We start from the raw sequence: 21,446 nt of genomic DNA, 5'->3' as shown, positions 1-21,446 counted from the left end.
GTAGGCTGAGGTGTGACGCCATTTTAGGGGGGGGGGGGTCTGGCTTTTTTGTGACGACGTGTGACGGAGGAGAGGGGGGAGGTAAAAATCGTCTAAAACATGAAATAACGGCTAAATTTCGTTTTCTAACATTGCTTTTTTATAATGCAAAAAAGTGACGTCACACCATCTGAACACCCCCCCCCCCTTCCCCTCATCACACACCGTCACGAAATTACGGACCCCCCTACCACCCTACGAGTATGACGTAATTTATGGACGCCCCCCTATACATACACACACACACACATACACACACACACACACACACACATATATATATATATATATATATATATATATATATATATATATATATATATATATATATATATATATATATATATATATTTTATTTTTTTTTTTTTATTTTTTTAATAATATGTTTCCTTCGGTGGAGGTGACACCATGAGTTACCGACCTAGCGACGCCACTGTAGTGGACAACATAATTAGATAGGTTAGGGAACCGGGGAATGGGCGGGTTGGATTTTTGTGAATTCGAACAAGAGGACGGTTTGTTTTTTGACGACTTTGTGAGTGGTGATACTGGAAAGAAAAGAAAGAAGGAGATGAACGTTGAAACTCGGCCAAATCAGTATGGACTTTCTTTAGAATACATTGTAAATTAAATAGTTTGTTCTGTAAAACTACGTAGTAATTTTGAAACCATATTTTTAGAAAGCCTGATTTTTACAAATCTTCCTTACCGGAAGTTTGCGTTACTACCAACAACACACTTCTCTAATTAGTTAAGGTAGTCAAAGGTGCTATCAAGAAACGACACTTACTTAGAAAGAAGCGGTAGGTCTAAACAAAATACGCTGTATCCCATATATTTTTAATTAAATGTCTATTATCGCAATTTCTATTTGCTTTTTTTCTTGGTTGCTTTAAAAATAAAGAATAGTAGTTAGGCCTAAAACTAAAATTGATTGAATTAAATTTGAATCTATTCCAATATTGAATACAATATTCCAATCTATTGATATTGACATTTTTAAAAATGCCTAGGCCCACTTAAAATATAAAAATTTTGCCTAAAAACACACTAAAACACTAAAATATGCCCTACTTTAAAAATTTAAAATAAATATGATGTGGCCATATTAAATTAAAATTAAAAGCATTCAAATTCAAATAAAAAAAACCTAAGTTAGTGTCAATTATTAGGGATTTAGGTAAAAAAACACTAATCATCATATAAAAATAAAAATTACATATTCTTGTAGAGCTCAACTATATGAAAACAAAACAAAAAAGATTTTCTGTCTAGCTCAAATAGTTTTTTTTTGGCGAATTTTTTTGTGAGGGGTGGAATCCCCTTGCTTTTGCATTGGCCAATTGTGACAAGTCATGGTATACCTGAATAAATTGAGCATAGTTATTTTACTTGCAGTTGTATTTTGTTCATATTTGCAGAGTTTAACTAGAATGATATATAGAACTTGTAAATGCTGTTGAAATTAATAAAAATAATACAGAACTTATATTTTTGTGTTGGCTTCCTCCCATAACCCCAAAAAGCTGTGTGCTGCGCAAATATGAAAATGTTTCTAATGCCATATTTTATATAAATACAGCAAATGAAAGAACTACAAAGTTAGAAATCTAAAGTAAATGACTTGAACACTGTTATGTGCATATAATTGCCTCATTATTTTGGGCAGGTGAAGTAGAGTCCATCTTTAAGCCATTTTGTTATAAAACTGCTGCGCAAATATGAAAATGTTTCTAAAGCAATATTTTATATAAATACAGTGAATGAAAGAACTCCATAGTCAGAAATCTAAAGTAAATGACATGAACACTGTAATGTGTCTATAACTGCCTTGTTATTTTGGGCAGGTGAAGTAGAGTCCATATAAAAGCCATTTTGTAATAAGTGAAATGAAGTTATCAGATCAATGTTTTTATGTGTGAATTGTGTATGGATTCTGATTTTCATCATATAACTATATCTAAGGGTAAGTAGAACTTGAATACTTAAAATTACAGTTAGCACAATGTTAGTGTATAGCAACAGACAGGTAACCTAGATCTAGATCTAGGTCTGACTCTTGTCAGTCTAGAGTCTAGTCTGACAAAATTGGATTTTTAGGAAAAACATATTCTAGAAAACTAGAACTAGAGCTGAAAAAATTAAAGATGGGTATGTAAATATATTTTGAAATAAAAAATTAGATTTGTTTGCACATGCCATAAGATTGCTGTTATTAGTGGACCAAACTTAAAGGCAGGAAGATCGGGATGAAAAAATATAACAATGGTGGCAGCGTGACCTACATACAGTGACTACGTTCGGAGGGGTATAACTAATGTCGGAGTCAAAATATCCAAAAACAAATTTCATTTCCAATTACTTAAGATATGTCTGATCAGTAATCTACTCTCATCTAGAGGAATCTTTTAAAAAATCGAGATTCCAACGTATTTGAAACTAACCTTGATACAGGGGGAAGACCAAAGCAGAGACAGCATGCAATCAGGTCGCAAAGCCATTAAAACTAAGGGACAACCACTCTACTTTTTAATTAACCTTAGGAAATGACCTTTTAAACTTAATTAATTACCATAAATTAAAAACTTATTAGTATGCAAAACCAAATCTCGTGGGTCCGGTATCAGAAAGTAATGGGCGATTTCGGGTCATGTTTTTACCGCGAACTCGGCGGATGCCGACAACCCTACAATTATTAATTTGCCTACTAATTAATAGTAATTAGTTATATAGGCCTAGGCCTATAAATAGTAGGGTAAAACTCCATTTTAGCGTATTTTATTCCCCGCTTCACAGACACAGTCACCTCCAGTTGAGCGTATTTTATTATAAACACAACCAAAACACACAAAAACATTAGGAAATCACTCAGGCTATTTCTTTATGGATTTTTGGTTTGGTTTTTTAAATTAATTTTGTCAAAACTTGAGAAAAATCCAAAATTTGGAATATTTAATGTGTACTATTCATCTAGATCTAGATTTAACTTTTTTTTTTCTTGAAAATGTGTGCGTGTCAGTTAAGATTTTCATGGCAATGGGTAAAGTAGAAACGCTATAATTGCAAGGCATGATACTATAAATTAACTTACATGAACTCACAATGACCCTAAGCTATGACGTATGCTGATAATTAAAGTCAATGTGAACTCACGGTGAACCCTTGACCATGTCAGGATTTTTCTCCAGCCGACGATGACACGCTATTTAATTAGAACTAGAATGATTATTTATGATAGGGGCCTATATTTTTTACTTTTTCTAATTAAAAAATATTCATAAAAAAATAAGTAGATCTATAGATCTATCTATCATCTAATGATTCTAGTCCTAGTATTTTCCTAACATTATTGTGGGTTTTGGTTGTGTTTTTAATAAAATATGCTAAACCGGAGGTAAATGCAGAGTTTCTTCCAGGCATCTCTTCGGGGGAAAAATTTCAAGTGCCCCCCCCCCCCCCCCCCCCCCCCGGAGAAAAAAGTCTGGAAGAAACACTATGTGAATGTTAAGCAGCAAATAAAATAAGCTAAAATGGAGTTTTACCAAAGTAGTTAGTTAATTAGGCTAATAATTTAAGTTAATATTTAGGCCTATTCGCCTAACCTAAACTAAACTGGCTAAGCTCGAGATTTTTTAAGGTAGTTTCTGAAACAGAAGTAATCATAAGTTCTATAACAGCTAGACTGCTGCTAGAATAATCAGAGTGCTTTGCTAATAATTAAAAATTTAAATAGGTCTATATATTAATAGTAAATATTACCTAAATAAAACTAGTACTAAGTAGTTACTAGACTAAGCCCTAAGCTGCACTAAGCACTGTACTGAATAAGAGAAAATATAAACAAAAATACATATCACCTGTTTATAATAAGTAGATATTCTCACTAATTCTTAATTGTAATTTGTTTTTGTTTAAAAATACCAATATAAACTAAAGATATATCTTAACCAACCAATTTGGTGATTCTAGCTCATTAGGGGCTAAAATACAGGATTTTAATTATTCGTGCTTAATAGCCGAGCTGGGACATGTTTTTCTGAGACAACCATTTGGAGCTCTAGTTCTAATAGTTGACCAGAATATGACCTTGGTGGTTCATAAAGATCAAGTGTGGGGTGGGGGAAGTGGCGGTATGGCAGCAATAAAACATAATCGAAAGGATATTTCATTATTTGTAACTTGGTTATGTAATCTATTTACAATATTTTAATATATGTCAAATGAATTAGCCAAATATAATCATGTTTAAATGTTAAAAAATACATAGATCTAAACTTTTTAAAGATATTCATTTTCATGTTTTAATCCATTTTGATTAATCAGTGTAAGTATTTTAGCAGTGTTAAATTAGGAAAATTAATAAAAGATTGAGTAAACGGAATCTAACCCTTCTACTTTACCGAGCATGGAACTGGCACGATATTCACAAAGCTTTGTCCAGGCTGAATTTTAAATATTTTAAAATTTATAGACATAAAAAAATATCTATTTGTTTTTTTTTTCTTTTAAAAACTGTCATTACATTAAAATTGATCACATGTGAACAAGAAATGCCTTCCAAACATAGTCACTCATAGGCTGTGCGTAGTGACGGCTCGCTCGCATTGTTTTGTCAACGAGAGAAACATCGCCAGTCCGAAGCTAGACATATCCAGGCGGAGTTTTAATACTTAAATTTGTATCTAGAGCTGGTGTCTAGATCTATTTAAAGATTGTTAGGCAAGGGGTATCATATTTAAGTTGATCTCTTGTGAGTGAAAAATTATGCATATTCGTCACAAGCCCACATGCGTTCTTTTGTCAAGCGAGCATGTGCAAGTCCCAGTACTGTGTTTACTAGATCTAAGCATGCCAACTAATTAGATGTGTTTATGCAGGCCGTCCTTTTCTAATATGATTATCATTTTTAATTTATTAGCCTAGTCCTTCTAGATTTAAATCTTAATAAACAGTTATAAAAAAATAAAAGCAATGAAAATAAAATTAATAACTATATTTAGTAGTATTTAGTAATAATAAAATCAAGCGAATAATACTAACTAGATTTATCGAGATCAGGAGATTGCGGTTCACAAGATCACTGATTTACTGGCTTTTACAGAAATACCAACTAGAATCTAATTCCTGTCTTCCCATGTTCAGATTGAAATGCTCAATTAATTTTTCCAGTAATGTAAAAATCAAAGTTGGAAAATATTCACGTAACACTCGTCAACATAAATATTAAATAAACAACACAAACGTAAAGTGTTGATAGAGCCACCTAGGCCAACGTGTCCCGCCTAATAGCAGTCACATGGGTTATAGAATTTGACTTTTGGTGGTGATTTTTTTTTGTGACTTTTAAAAAATAAAATAAAAGTGCATGTAATATTCGATTTATTTCTTCATTTTCTCTAAATCAAATATGGAACTACAAACGTGCACAATTCTATATCATTGCAGCTGATATTTAAAAGATCTACGAATGTTTATCGGCACCACCCTTTGAAAAAAATCGGTCTTCGTTATCTAAAGCAATTTATAGCATTTTCTCTGGCATATTTAATACTGCCATTTACAGTGTGTGTATATCACGTGGAAAAACTGCCATTTTTACATGGTAAACATTTTTAAAACTAATTCCAGGAAAGCCACTTGAACTAAGTAGGAAAATGTCTGAACACATGTGTCCAGTGAGGATGCCATATTGTTGTTAGCAACAAACCACGCCCCCTAGGTTTATAATTATTGCTATAATAAGTCAACTTGGATTTTATAAAGCTGCTGATGTGACAATACATAATAGAATCTATTGTTTTTTAATGAGTAGTAATGAGGTTTTAGTAATATAATATATTCTTAAAGTTTAAAGAATAAGAATGTGTATCTTTTCTAGATCTAAGTGTTTTGTCAGCCTATTTACAAAACTTAGAAATAAGTTATTATTTTGTATACTCAATTTCAGTATCTTTTATTAGACCAGTAGTACCACGCCATGGCTAGAAAGAAGCAAGAAATTCAGCTTCAGAGAGAAATAGAAACACAAGAAGAATGGGAAGAGGTTATGGCTATGGAAGGCCTTTGGGGTAAATATATGATCTCAAAATTTTCATTGGATTTTACTTTAACGAAAACCAAATGATGTTTTTAAGTTAATCATGTTTGAAAATGTTTATACATTTCAGTTGTTGATGTGTATCAAGAATGGTGTGGCCCATGTTTGGCTTTAGTTGGTAACTTCAGGAGACTTAAAAATGAACTGGGTGACAACTTGTTAAATTTTGCAATAGTAAGTCTGTTTCTCAAATAATTTCTTAAACTGTTTGTATTATTTAGATTTTTAAATTGCTTTTCATGTCATTATGTTTACAACAATATCTGGTACATTGTCATTCATATTACCAAGCACTTCACTAATGCATATCAGCTCTGGAGATATATCACAAATGTTTTTGGCTTAAATTATACATTTATTTTCCAGGCAAAAGCTGACACAATTGACGCTTTAGAAAAATACAGGGGAAGGTGTGAACCAACATTTTTATTTTATGCAGTAAGTCAAATTTTATAAAAAGTTTGTCTCTTGTAAAAAGGTAGGCTACATCAACAAGAAAATCTGCAAAAATATTATTATTCAATAGATGTATAGGGTTTAGTGCTTTTCCAGAATTGAAAAATTACTTAATACGTAAAAGTAAAGTACAAATCCATTTCAATCCTGACGATCCACAGGGAAAGTGAAGTAGAGTTCACCTGTTTCTGTGACCTCAGTATATGAAGAGATAGCATGGTCAACAATTAGCTCAGCTGCCTTATACCCATCAGGGCTTGGTGGAATCAGGGACGTTTTACGGACTTGAACCCGAATTCAAACTCAAGGCTTTCGTTTTGGCAGTCCTTTGCTCTTCCTTTTGACCATTAGTTACTCAATTAATTGTGGGAAATATTGAAACTTAAATGTAAAATCTCCCAAACCCTACCCTAAAAATTGTAGTTGTATGTATAAATATATCCAGCTACTCTGGAATAAACCATAGCATGTACAGACACTAAAGCAAAGTTTCAATAATTCTGTTGTGGCCAGATTTCTAAACAAAACAATGTTCTCTACACAGGGAGGTATCCTGACAAACTACATCCATGGTGCCAACGCACCCAAAGTTCAGCGGGTCATCACAGAGCAGCTGGCCCATGAACATAAAGTACTAGAAGGAACAGCAGAAAGAAAAGAGGTACCGAGACAGATTTTATTTGATGGGTTTTTATAGTTTGCAGCTTGCAACTGTTATTGTTTAATCATCTGTAAATAGTTACTACATAAGTTTAATTTTTTATTGTTAATGTATTAGTTTACCTGAAGGTTTTAATAAATTAGCTGCTACATTTTATTACAAAATTCTATCAAAAATGTTTTCAAATATTTATAACCTCAGCTAAAATTTAAAAAAAATTAATAAAAAATATTTTTAGTAAAAGCTTTTATACTTGTTCTAATAATAAACAAAATAAAATTATTTTCTTTAAATGTATAATAAAACACTACCATTTAAACAACTATAAAAAAAAAGCTATAAATAAACTGAATGCAACTCACACTTATCTTGAGTAGATTATACATTAAATTATTTTAATTTGAAACCAAGTAGTTTGCAGACTGCTTTTTTAAAATAGTTTTCCAAAATGAACATTAAAATACAAGAAATAGAGCTTTATTTTAAAAACCAAGAATTTTGTAAACCATTGAACATTTGTTTAGGTGAGAGATCCTGTCATTACTCGCATGCAAGAGATAGAAGCTGAGAAACTGGAAGAGGAAGAAGCCAGGCAACTAGCAGAAGGTAATGTAATCTTTGTACTATTTGTTTCAGTTTGTATATTTATTACACTTTATTAACTTATAACACTGATAAATATAAATCATATTCTATTCTCTAAATGGTGTTAGAATACACATTAAAAAAAACAACTCAAGTGTAAATTTGTGTCTAATTTTTGTTCAAAGATTTAAAGTAATGCTGTTGATTGTTTGTAAATGATGAATGCAATAATGACTCAGATGCTTTTGTTTTTCCCGGATGTTGTCCCTAAATGACATATTTTCATGTTCACGCCTTAGACACCAGGGCCATATTTAGTAGAGCTAAGCTAATCATGTGAATCAGGCACCCATCTAGGTAATCTCAGGGAATTTGTACAGATTAGAACTCATGACTTTTGTGTTAGCAGTTGAGCACTCTACCGCCCAACCATGTTGTCCCTTTAAGATTGTGACATCATTCTAGGATGGCATCCTTAGGGCATTGACTGTCTTTCAAGTTTTTGTTTGACATTGGCATTTTTATTTCATAGTGTTGTTTGATGTAGAAATCCAGGCAAACTGCATTATCATACAGGTATTAGTGGTAAATGATTGAACAAGCAGTTTATGCATCGTAGTTTTGTTAGTAAAAAAATACTCTTAGCTTTAATAGGTGCAGATGTAGATTTCATCTATTAACGCTTTTACTCTCTGCAATATTAGATATTGCATAAACCCCCATTCCCAACCACATTTAATTTCCCCAATTTAAGCCTGATAACCATTAGAGCTGGGTAGACTCAGATACATTTTATAGACTCGAGACTTTGTGTCATCAATAACATGCTTCAAATCTCAACAATAACTGTCTCCAATTTTACTTTGAATTATTCTACTCAAACTCTTATCCTGTGTATAATTCAACCAAACCCTTAATGTAATTTTTGGTTTATTTGTTTTACCCTACATTAGTAACTAATTAGGCTTATATAATTATAAATGACCATTGCCAACTCTAACTTTGATTTCTGCAGCTGCCAAATTTGAGAAGAGTATGTACCTGATAAATTCATGTTTTACAAATTTCCTCTTGTTCAAATTGAAGTTATTGTTGTTGGAAATAGTTTTGTTTCAAATGTTCTACAAATTGAAGAAAACAACATTACTTAAACAGTATCAGCTATTACATTAACAATTAATGTTATGCCATACAGAAAAAATCCCCACCCTATAATTCTGTGGATACTCATAGATACAGACAATTTAAGTTCTCCAATTTTAAAGATTATTGATAAATAAAAATGCATTTACGCTTATAGATAATATCACAATTTTAAATTGTTTGATATGTACACACCTATTGACCTTTGAAAACATAAAACAACAGTATGTCTACATAAATTACCACATAATATAATCCAGGGTACAATTTTGTTTTTTATTTAATATATTTAGACGATACAGGCACTGTTCCTGTATCTAAAACTCCTTCAGCTAAAAAGGTTAAGGATATGGAAGGTATTAGTTGTAACTGAACCACAACTGTTTTATTTGTAAATAACTAGCTAACCTCTGCTGCTTGTAAACAACAAACAACAACATTTGTGTGTGACTTGAGTTTAATTTACCTTGTATTTTAAAAACCTGCATTCATCTAAAATTTTGATGATGGTTATCTTTAATTTTGCTTTAATAAAAAAAAGAAAAAGCTAAATTAAACAAAGTGAAGATAAAAATGCATTGTGTTTTGCCTTAACCACCAGCCTTTTTTTCTGCTAAGTTTTATTCTCAGGTGCGGGTTTTAGATGTATTTTTGTACTGACTTAACACTTTGTCAAATCACAGAACTTTTCTTTCAGAGTCCTCTCTCTCAGAGGGAAATGTTACCCCTGGTCTAGGTCATGAGGGGTCATATCACGATGATACTGACCCCTCTGACGATGAGATGACGGAGATAATACCAGGTTTCTTGCTGTGGCTGCTACTAACTCACTGGTGTTAGATAGTCACTGTAACTTGCGTCATCTGACACCAATATTAACCACCTTTGTCCCACATCTTATTTAGTCCAGAATTTCACTTTCTCTTTGTTTTAGTTACAATGGTTTTCACTTTCTCATGATTTCACTTGCTCACCATTGACTTCCTCATGATTTCAGTTTTCTCATTGTTTCAGTTTTGCATGATTTCAATCTCTCATGATTTCAATTGCTCATAGTTTCAGTTTCTCATGATTTAATTTCACTAGTTCAATATTTCAATCTCTAGTGATTTAATTTCACTAGTTGAATATTTCCATCTTTCATGATTCCAATTTCTCATGATTTAATTTCACTAGTTTAATTTTTTAATCTCTCATGATTTCAATCTCTTATGATTTCAATCTCTTATGATTTTCAATATCTCATAATTTAATTTCACTAGATTAATAATTCAATCTCTCATGATTTCAATCTTTTATGATTTCAATCTCTTATGAATTCAATCTCTCATGATTTCAATCTTTTATGATTTCAATCTCTTATGAATTCAATCTCTCATGATTTCAATCTTTTATGATTTCAATCTCTTATGAATTCAATCTCTCAAGGTTTCAATCTCTCAGCATTTCAATATCTCATTATTCCAATTTCTCAGGATTTAATTTCACTAGTTCAATATTTCAATCTCTCATGATTCCATTTTCCCAGGATTTCAATCTCATAATTTTGTTCACAATTTCAGTTTCTCAAGACACATATCATGTTCTATCTCTGTCAAAAATACTAACCACCCACTAGCAACCCTTATCTTTTTAATTTCAGTTTCTCAAAATTTGTTTTCAGTCTTATATACATCCCCTAAACTCATGGTTACTTAGGGCTTCAAACAAGTAAAATTCAGAATATGCTTTTCCAACAAGAATATCATTATTCAAAATTTGTTCTCAATCCCATAGTTATTCCTTAGTTTCATTTAGAATATGGTTTCTTAATGAGAATATCAGCATTCAAAGATATCCTTTTCAGTCCTACAGTATTTCCATAGAAACTAGAATGTCTAGAGCTTCAAAATAGTTTCAGTCAGAATATGTTTTCACAATAAGAATATTATTATTCAAAAGCTTTCTTTCATGCTGTGTTATCAAATTTGTAATGCACAGCTTTAACTTCGGTGTTTTAATATTGGGTCAACCAGTCAAAAGAGAAACAATCTCTTAAAACATTGGTTTATAATTTTGTTTTACAAGGCCTATATATAATCCTTTAAACCCAATCAATCATGAATTGATGTTGTCATAACAATAGAGATGTTCATATATTTAAATGTGTTAGGTTGTTTCTGAGGAATGATATTTATTGTTATGTTTGTGTCTCATACTAATGCCTATGATATATTACAATTTTTTAAATGTACCGTTAATATGTTATGTACTTGTTTAAAATGTGTTGCTTTAAATGTAGCCTACTTGGCATTATCAACTGTTGAATGTCAGCATTTATTACATAACTTTTAATGAAAGCTTTAGAATCAATTCTTATATCTAATGTTGGTCCATCTTTTAATAAAATAAACATGAATAATTTTAAAAAAAAATGCAACACAATGTTTCTTAATTAAAAGATTACTTTGATACAAAGTTTAAAACTGTCCCTTCACAAGTTATTATTTTTTATTATATAAGTTCATTTGTAATGATAATCATTTATTTTTGTGAAATTATGTTTTGATATAAAAATTCATTTTGTCAAAAATAAAAAATAAAAATACTTTTAAGAACATTTTACAAAAAAGAAAATTTCATAATTGAAAAAAAAAACAATTAAAAAAAGACAGCAAACTTTAATGAGTTCCAGAGCTTTAGACCTTTTTGATGAATAAGATTTTTTAATTATTAATAATTCAGCATTATTCTTCCTTAACATGAACAAAATATAAATTAATTTAAAAAAATAAGAATTTGCATTGTTTTTGTTTTGTTTTTGTTATAAAATTGAAATTTAAAATGTACATTATAAAATAAGTTTAAAGTTTACTGAAGCTACACATTTTAATTTACTTACACTACAGCCCAGAAAGGAATCACAGTGGCCATTATAAAACCAGATGCCGTTGTCCAGGGTAAAACAGATGAGATTATTTCACTGGTAAGATCACACTTTTTTTTGTTAAATAAACTATGAGATTATTTCACTGGTAAGATCACACTTTTTTAAAAATAAATAAACTATGAGATTATTTCACTGGTAAGATCACACTTTTTTAAAAATAAATAAACTATGAGATTATTTCACTGGTAAGATCACAATTTTTTTTGTTAAATAAACTATGAGACTATTTTCAATGTCCAAAATGTATGTTACTATCCACATAGTTTGTTTAAACTGAATGGAACAATCCAAAATTTCAACAGTATGGGATTATTATCAATTTTTTAAATATATTTATTTAATACATTAATTAAAATTAACTTTTAGTGATTATCTGTAAAATATATTTACATAAATTTTAGTATGTCTTGTATTTACTTTATACTTAGCCATAATGCTACAATTGAATCAATTATTTAATGTAAAAAAAGGTAGAGTTCAGGTTTAAATGTTGTTCTCTATGTTACATCCTATCACTTACTATTATAATTTTTATTTAAGTTCTGTTTTCTTAAAAGTTTTTTAAAAAGAATATTTTAATGTAACTTAATGAACTAAAAATGTAATTCTCTAGTGTAACATGATTTTATGTAGATCAAAGAACATGAGTTTGAAATCTTGGCACAAGAGCAAAAAGAAATTACACCTGAAGAAGCTGAGGAGTTTTATGCTGACTTTGATTCCGAGGTGATTTATTAAACTTGGACTAGATCCTTTTTGAAATTAAATCTATAAATAACTAATTTTCAAATAGTTTAAAGTGTTTCCAAATTAAATTGTGGGTTTACCATTATATATACTAAGAAAGAAAATAGCCTTTTTAAATAGCAACTACACAAATCTAAAAAGACCTGTAATTCCTATGTACTAAATTTTATTTTGATCATAATTATAAGGCCTCTGTAAAAAACCTATCTGTAAAAGACAGAGTTTTGTGTTTTTTAACAGTATATACCCAGCATTGCCTGGGTCAAATATGGACATTGAGGAAATAACACATAAACCTAACTCTAAATATAAGCCTAACCACAACCAAAGCTCAAACATGAGCAAAATGCAAACATCAGTGTGTTAAACTAAATTTATTATTTTTGAATATTTATTTTTTTAAAATACTTTTTTTTAAAGAGCTACTTTGATGACCTGGTCAAATTTATCACAAGTGGTCCATCATATTGTCTTGTACTGACCAAAGGCAAAGGTGGTGAGACAGTAATTAAAGACTGGCTAGACCTGCTTGGTCCAGCTGAAGTAGAGGTGGCCAGAGAGGAAGATCCAAACTGGTACTGTTTTTTTTTAAACTTTTTTTTTCTTCACTTTTTTGGGTGCCTTAGACATGTAATTTACAGTTTAAGTTTACCTAGCCATACATGTTTGCTTTAGTATTACAGTTTTCATCATTGGCTCATGAAGACTGATACAGATTTACAATAGGAATACTTATTTCTGACATCCATAATGAGTTACTTATATATATTAAAAATGTCTAATTACAATTTTATTTTAAACCTGAAAATGCAAATGTTTAATTTAATAGTGATTCAACTATCTCAGGGGTCGGCAACCTTTTGAAGCGGAAGAGCCAAAAGTTACAATTTTCAAAATTTCCCCGATTTTAAAGAGCCACTAATATATTTTTAATTTCAAATATTTTATTTTTTGATTAAGACTATTAGTATTTGTGCAAGGAGCGCTGAAGAGCCGCATCTTGATATCAAAAGAGCCGCATGCGGCTCGCGAGCCGCAGGTTGCCGACCCCTGAACTATCTGGGTGTTTTAAAATGAATTTTTTTTTTTTTGCTGTTTTTTAAAATCATTAAATTTTTTCTCTTCTTAAAACCTTAAAGTGAGAGATTTTACATTATTTTATTTCCCCCACCCACTTACTCTCCTTTAACTCAGTAGAAAAATTAAAAAAATATTGTTTCTTAAAAAGAATATTGCATAGTTTTTAAATTTTTAAAACATAAGTTTATTAAAAAAGTTTGCCAATTTATATAATTTGTATTTACTCACCCACTTTCTTCCATTTCCTATCAGTATAAAGTTTAAAAAAAAAACCCACAATATTGTATTCTTTCAAAATGTAGAAGTTATGTGCCTTTACCATGTAGATAGTTTACAAAGTTGTGTCAATTTGTGTGATTTATATATACCCAGCCTCCGATCCAGATATGGTGAGAAAGGATACTTGAATGCCTTGCATGGCTCTCTCACAGCTCAAGCTGCTGAAAAGTAAGTTTTGCTCACGTTTGAAAAGTAAGTTTTGCTCACGTTTGAAAAGTAAGTTTTGCTCACGTTTAAAAAGTAAGTTTTGCTCACGTTTGAAAAGTAAGTTTTGCTCACGTTTGAAAAGTAAGTTTCGCTCACGTTTGAAAAGTAAGTTTTGCTCACGTTTGAAAAGTAAGTTTTGCCCACTAGTTTGAAAAGTAAGTTTTGCTCACGTTTGAAAAGTAAGGTTTGCCCACATTTGAAAAGTAATTTTTGCCCACATTTGAAAAGTAAGTTTTGCCTACTAGTTTGAAAAGTAAGTTTTGCCCACTAGTTTAAAAAGTAAGTTTGTCCACTAGTTTGAAAAGTACGTTTTGCCCACTAGTTTGAAAAGTAAGTTTTTCCCACATTTGTAAAGTATGTTTTGCCCACATTTGTAAAGTAAGTTTTGCCCACTAGTTTGAAAAGTAAGTTTTGCCCACTAGTTTGAAAATTATGTTTTGCCCACTAGTTTAAAAAGTAAGTTTTGCCCACTAGTTTGAAAAGTAAGTTTTTCCCACTAGTTTAAAAAGTAAGTTTTGCCCACTAGTTTGAAAAGTTAGTTTTGCCCACTAGTTTGAAATGTAAGTTTTGCCCACTAGTTTGAAAAGTTAGTTTTGCCCACTAGATCTAGTTTGAAAAGTGAGTTTTGCCCACTAAGTTTGAAAAGTAAGTTTTGCCCCCTAGTTTGAAAAGTAAGTTTTGCCCACTAGTTTGAAAAGTAAGTTTTGCCCACTAGTTTGAAAAGTAAGTTTTGCCCACTAGTTTGAAAAGTAAGTTTTGCCCACTAGTTTGAAAAGTAAGTTTTGCCCACTAGTTTGAAAAGTAAGTTTTGCCCACTAGTTTGATAGCTGCTACATTTATTCAACAGCTACCAAAAAGGTATAGTAAAATAGTAAAATAATAATAAAGTTTTCTATGACATAGAGTTCATCTGTTTCATTAACCATGATGTGTGGTCAGCATTGTGCTAGGCTACCCAGCAACTAGAACTGTGTTTTTCTACAAGGTTTTTACATTTTTGCCCAGTGGATCTCAATTAGTGGAACACATACCCCTGAGGATAAAATGGATGGGGTGTGTGGATTGAGGATGGTGGTAGTGCCATATTGAATATTTTCTGCACATACTGGTAGATTTGAACTCTTAGACATTCATATTAGCAGTTCTGCACTCTAACATTCAGCCACTCTATCCAATAACATAATGTATAATCTAATTAAAAATAATTTGGTTTATCTATGTGACTCTTTTAATAAACAATAAACATAAGAAGTAAGCAATGTACATTTTTTAAAAATAAATCAATACATTCTTTATTTTCCATTAAAATTAATTTAAATGTAGTGTTTAAATTTGTTTCATTAATTTCGGTTAGACATTACTTTTTGAATTGCTGTTAAATACTTTTTCTTTTATTTCACAGAGAGCTGAGGATATTGTTCCCTAACTTTGTTGTTCCAACTTATTTGAGGAAGAAGTTGAATATTCAGAGAACACTTGCTCTAGTCAGGCCTGAAGCCTATGCAAATAAGAAAGGTCAGTTCATAGCAGCAATATAGTATCTCAGTTCTGGCAAAAATGTAAACATAAATGTTCTTGAGCTGTAGCTGTGTGATAACAGGTAAGGCCATGATTTTTTTTTAATAAGAAGCCATGGTAGGTTTAGAATACCATCATCATTTTTTCCTGTTTGTGCCCATAAAAGTAATAAAGTAAATAATTATCTATAGACCTAGCGATCCATTGGGCAGATGAAGTGGAGTTCATATGTTTCTTGACCTCGGCATATGAATGAAGGTGTGGTCAGCACTTTGCCCAGCCGGCTTCACTTTCCCTAACATGAGTTAGGTACCCATCAGAGCTGGGTGGACTCAGGGATGTTCTACTGACTTGAACCTGAATTCGAACTCTAGACTCTACCACTTAGGCCACACAGTCCCATATATTAGAACATAACTGTGTATAAATCTAAAAAGGCGTTAAAGCAGCCTGGTTTTGTGGCCGTGAAGATCAATATCATTCAATGTCTTTGGTACTCACTCCTCAGAGGACATCATGCAAGCCATTAGCAAGCTGCCATTGAAGGTAGCCATGATGAAGGAGGTTCAACTCACCAAGGAACAAGCCTCAGAGCTGTACAAAGAACACGAACAGTTTGGTTTCTTTGATCTCTTGGTTGAAACCATGAGCAGGTCAGTCTTGTTTGACTCGGTGGCCAAAGGTTAAGTTGACATTTTAACTGGGTGGCTACAGGTTAAGTTGACATTTTCAACTGGGTGTCTAAAGGTTAAGTTGACATTTGTAACTGGGTGGCTAAAGGCAATGTTAGCTGTACCAGCTTAATACTAATCTCAAATCCTTTCTTTCCGAATTTTATTAAGTAGGCTGTATCATCTTTTCCCATTTGTGCCTAAGACACATAAGGTAGATGATGTAGAGTTCACCTGTTTCAGAGACCTTAACAGTATTTCCAGCCGCCTTTATTTCCCCTAACGTTAGTCAGAACTAGATGGACTCAGGGACATTCTACTGACTTGAACCCAGAAGTGAACTCCAGACTTTCGGGTTATCAGTCTAGCTCTCTAATGCTAGGCCACGCCATCCCATAAATAGGCTTAACTTACCAGAGGCGTAGCGACCCTTCCCGGTGCCCGGGGACAAACTTTCAGTTTGCACTCCCCCCCCCTCGAACTTTTGATTTGCACACCCCCTCTCAAACTTTCGATTTGTACTTCCCCCCCCCCCCCCTCGAACTTTTCATTTGCACCCCCCCCCCACCCCTCAAACTTTCAATTTTTGTTTCCAACCCATTTTGGCGCCCCCCCTAAGGTCAGCGCCTGGGGACATATGTCCCCCCCCCCTCGCTACGCCTCTGTAACTTAATAATAAAACATTTAAGTTTTCACAATGTAGCTTATCAGATAAATAATGTTTCCTTATTTCTTCAGTGGGACATTGTTGGCTATTGGGTTGATTGGAGATGAGGCCATTTCAGTGTGGCGGGACGCTCTTGGACCAGAGAACGTTGATGACGCCATGGAGAAGGCACCTAAGAGGTATAGGCATCATATGTTTACCTGCCCAGGTTTATAGGCATCATATGTTTACCTGCCCAGGTTTATAGGCATCATATGTTTACCCGCCCAAGTTTATAGGCATCATATGTTTACTTGGATAAGTTTATAGGCATCATATGTTTACCCGCCCAAGTTTATAGGCATCAAATGTTTGCCTGCCCAAGTTTATAGGAATCAAATGTGTACCTGCCCAAGTTTTTTTATAGGCATCATATGTTTACCTGCCCAAGTTTATAGGCATCATATGTTTACCTGCCCAGGTTTATAGGCATCGTATGTTTATCTATCCCAAGTTTATAGGCATCATATGTTTACCCGCCCAAGTTTATAGGCATCATATGTTTACCTGCCCAGGTTTATAGGCATCGTATGTTTACTTGGATAAGTTTATAATAGCATATAATTTTGAGAAAATAATGTGTCCTTCAAAAGATTTTTAAAAAAAGTAAAGTTCCCCTTACAGACATAACTAACCATACATAAGATGAAGTATAGTCCATTAGTTCCTTGACTTTGTTATGTGAAGGGTTGGCGAAGTCAGCACTAGGCACAGCCATGTTTACTTTCCCTAACTTGACTCAGATACCATCACAGCTGGGCTGACCAATAACCAAACTACCAATCTTATTTTTTTTAACTATATAGGTCTAATTTTTTTTATGGCATTTTATTTAATTCAAAATGGTAAAAATTCTCTGGGCTTTGATAGTCCTTACACTAAGAGAATAATATGAATTTATTTATAATTTCTGAAACAGTTAAAATGTTTTATCTGAAATAGTTAACATATATTATCTGACATATAATTATTATAATAATATTATAATATAATAATATTATAATAATATATATTATTTGACATAATTAAAATACATTATCTGACATACTTAAAATATATTATCTGTCAGTTAAAATGTATTATGTGACAAGGTTAAAATATATTGTCTGACATAGTTAAAATGTATTATCTGAGAGTTAAGATGTATTATATGTCACAGTAAAAATATATTATCTGACATAGTTAAAATATATTATCGTATGATTAAAATGTATTATATGTCACAGTAAAAATGTATTATCTGACATAGTTAAAATATATTATCGTACGGTTAAAATGTAATGATAAAACTGTTTTAGCTTGAGAGCCCGGTTCCCTGGTTCTAATGGCATGAACCAGTTCCATGGCTCAGCTTCAGTGGAGGCGGCCGAGAAAGAAATTGCAGAATTCTTCCCGATAGAACAGACAGTGGCCATGATTAAACCAAGCGGCATGGAGCATAAGGGTGAGTAGAACTGAGCCAATGGTTTCTTGTTAGCTAAGCTACTTGGATTATACCGGGTAAATAGTCACACAACTGAGCCAATTGTTTGTTGTTAGCTAAGCAACATGGATCACACTGGTTGAATAGTAACACAATTGAGCCAATTGTTTGTTGTTAACAAAATAACTTGGATCATACTGGGTGAATATTCACACAACTGAGCCAATTGTTTGTTGTTAACTAAGCTACTTGGATTATACTGGGTGAATAGTCACACAACTGAGCCAATTGTTTGTTGTTAGCTAAGCTACTTGGATCATACTGGGTGAATAGTCACACAACTGAGCCAATTGTTTGTTGTTAACTAAGCTACTTGGATAATACCTGGTGAATAGTCACACAACTGAGTAGGTTTCTGTGACCATAGATATTCCAAATTACAACAAAATGAATGCTTTACAGTTGGAGTTCAGTGTTTTTATTTAGTAAACAGATGTTCTATTGAACTTATTGGTCCATTGGGCATATTAAAAAAGTTTATCTGTTTATGTCACCTCAATATATGAAGTGATAGTGTGGTCAGCACTATGCCCAGCTGCCTCTACTTTCCCTAACATTAATCAGGTACCCATCAGAGCTTGGTTGATCAGGGACTTACTACATACTTAAGCAGTGCCGTGAAGAAGCTGGCTTTAAGATTGTCAAAGTGATTGTTAAAGTTTAATTGATGAGTTGATCACATTTCTCTAGATCAAATCCTCCAAAGGATTGAAGATGCTGGATTTAAGATTGTCAAAGTGATTGTTAAAGTTTAATTGATGAGTTAATCAAAACTCTTTAGATGAAATCCTCCAAAGGATTGAAGAAGCTGGCTTTAAGATTGTCAAAGTGATTGCTTAATTAATGAGTTAATCAAATTTCTCCAGATGAAATCCTCCAAAGGATTGAAGAAGCTGGCTTTAAGATTGTCGCTCAGCAAGAAGTCAACATCACCCAGACCAAAGCAGAGATTATGTACCCCCACAAGATCCACACTGAGTACTTTGATGACCTCGTCAACTCCCTGGCCAGGTAAACTCAGTCAGGGTTTCTTTCAGCCATTTGACTCCCAGGAGGTAACTGAAGCTTCCAGATTGGGGGGTGGGGAAGATAATGGTTAAAGTATTTTGTCAGAGTAGAAATGCTACTGGGAAGGTGGGGGAGAGGGGGGGGGAAAGTGTCCCTTGAGATATGCCTGCTAGAAACACTGAACACAGCAGTTCTCAACTAGTAATACACAAACCTCTGAGGGTGAAGTGGGTGGGGTGTTGGATACAGGGATTGTGTTAGAGCCTAAATAAATACTTTTCTGCAAATAATGGCAAAGTGCCTCCCTTTTAAAAAGAGCAACTTTGTTTCATTTTCTTATTTCCAGTGCACTTAATAGCTTGTTATTAAAGAGGTTTTATATTTCTTTTATTATTCTTACACAACAGACTTGAGTATTGCTCATTTCTAACACCCAAACAGCCAGCTGCTAGACCCATGGGCTTCCAGAAGGTTTGCAATTCCTCCATAGAACATTGCACCAGTTGTTTTTGTTATAAAAACAGTTTGGTGGGGGGAAATTTGTCAGGGGTGATTTGTGGGATCCCAATAGTAATTGACATAATAAAAGCTTGTAGTACAATATCTGTTGTTTAATTGAATGACTTCTTCACTCCTGTGTGCACTGGCCTACACACACCCCATCTGCCCATCCACCCTGTGGAAGTTTTTCACTTGCATCTACTTTCTCTCTGTTCTTTCATATATCCTCCTTATATCCTGCTCCATAACACACTCCATGTTACTCTGATCAGTTCCTTCCCTTGCAAATATTGTTCACTTTGTACAACATCAACATACACAAACGTCATACAGTCTGACAGTGGAATAATCACAGTACAAACACTATTTACAATACTAGACTCCACATAGCAATCTTTTACACAATTCACATCACCACAATGTACACATGCTTTTCAGGTTCTAACAAGAAAAAATAAACTATTTCCCTGTCTGTTGAACCCATTGCAACAATTCCAGTTTATTTTCCATAACAACTGTTAATACTTTGATATGTTTATCTTTATCTAACTTAGTCTAACACTTTAAATTTCACTGGTGTCTCTGTACTTAGTCCTGTTAGCCTAACAATATCTCCTTCCTTGTATTTTAGTGGTGTGTCTCTGTACTTAGTTCTGTTAGCCTAACAATACTCCCATCTTTGTATTTCAGTGGTGTGTCTCTGTACTTAGTCTAACAATATTCCCATCGTTGTATTTCAGTGGTGTGTCTCTGTACTTAGTTCTGTTAGCCTAACAATACTCCCATCTTTGTATTTCAGTGGTGTGTCTCTGTACTTAGCCTAACAATATCTCCTTGTATTTCAGTGGTGTGTCTCTGTACTTAGCCTAACAATATTCCCTTCCTTGTATTTCAGTGGTGTGTCTCTGTACTTAGCCTAACAATATCTCCTTTCTTTGTATTTCAGTGGTGTGTCTCTGTACTTAGCCTAACAATATCTCCTGTATTTCAGGGGTGTGTCTCTATACTTAGTTCTGTTAGCCTAACAATATCTCCTGTATTTCAGTGGTGTGTCTCTGTACTTAGCCTAACAATATCTCCTTTCTTGTATTTCAGTGGTGTGTCTCTGTACTTAGCCTAACAATATTCCCATCTTTGTATTTCAGTGGTGTGTCTCTGTACTTAGTTCTGTTGGTCTAACAATATCTCCTTGTATTTCAGTGGTGTGTCTCTGTACTTAGCCTAACCATATCTCCTTTCCTGTATTTCAGTGGTGTGTCTCTGTACTTAGCCTAACCATATCTCCTTTCCTGTATTTCAGTGGTGTGTCTCTGTACTTAGCCTAACAATATCTCCT

General features: G+C 32.8%; 1 protein-coding gene across 5 annotated transcripts in view; it reads left to right on the top strand.

Moving 5' to 3' along the window:
* Nucleotides 1–775: 775 nt before the first annotated feature.
* LOC131930760 (thioredoxin domain-containing protein 6) overlaps nucleotides 776–21,446 on the top strand; it is a 38,152-nt gene continuing 17,481 nt past the window's right edge. For 3 of the 5 annotated variants that reach the window (XM_059287388.1, XM_059287371.1, XM_059287402.1), the window contains exons 1-16: nucleotides 776–842; nucleotides 5,987–6,107; nucleotides 6,207–6,310; nucleotides 6,503–6,574; nucleotides 7,137–7,253; nucleotides 7,778–7,859; nucleotides 9,275–9,337; nucleotides 11,870–11,946; nucleotides 12,544–12,636; nucleotides 13,078–13,232; nucleotides 14,110–14,184; nucleotides 15,626–15,738; nucleotides 16,250–16,394; nucleotides 17,151–17,258; nucleotides 18,417–18,562; nucleotides 19,468–19,612. In XM_059287388.1, the coding sequence (XP_059143371.1) occupies nucleotides 6,017–6,107; nucleotides 6,207–6,310; nucleotides 6,503–6,574; nucleotides 7,137–7,253; nucleotides 7,778–7,859; nucleotides 9,275–9,337; nucleotides 11,870–11,946; nucleotides 12,544–12,636; nucleotides 13,078–13,232; nucleotides 14,110–14,184; nucleotides 15,626–15,738; nucleotides 16,250–16,394; nucleotides 17,151–17,258; nucleotides 18,417–18,562; nucleotides 19,468–19,612 (1,586 nt within the window). In that variant the 5' untranslated portion in view covers nucleotides 776–842; nucleotides 5,987–6,016. The remainder of the gene's footprint in view (nucleotides 843–5,986; nucleotides 6,108–6,206; nucleotides 6,311–6,502; nucleotides 6,575–7,136; nucleotides 7,254–7,777; nucleotides 7,860–9,274; nucleotides 9,338–11,869; nucleotides 11,947–12,543; nucleotides 12,637–13,077; nucleotides 13,233–14,109; nucleotides 14,185–15,625; nucleotides 15,739–16,249; nucleotides 16,395–17,150; nucleotides 17,259–18,416; nucleotides 18,563–19,467; nucleotides 19,613–21,446) is intronic. The other 2 variants (XM_059287378.1, XM_059287396.1) reach the window with 2 other exon arrangements.

Source organism: Physella acuta, unplaced genomic scaffold (genome assembly GCF_028476545.2).
Source record: "Physella acuta isolate Inbredline_101_S28 unplaced genomic scaffold, ASM2847654v3 ptg000101l, whole genome shotgun sequence".
NCBI lineage: Eukaryota > Metazoa > Mollusca > Gastropoda > Physidae > Physella > Physella acuta.
This window is presented reverse-complemented; position numbering and strand designations above follow the sequence as displayed.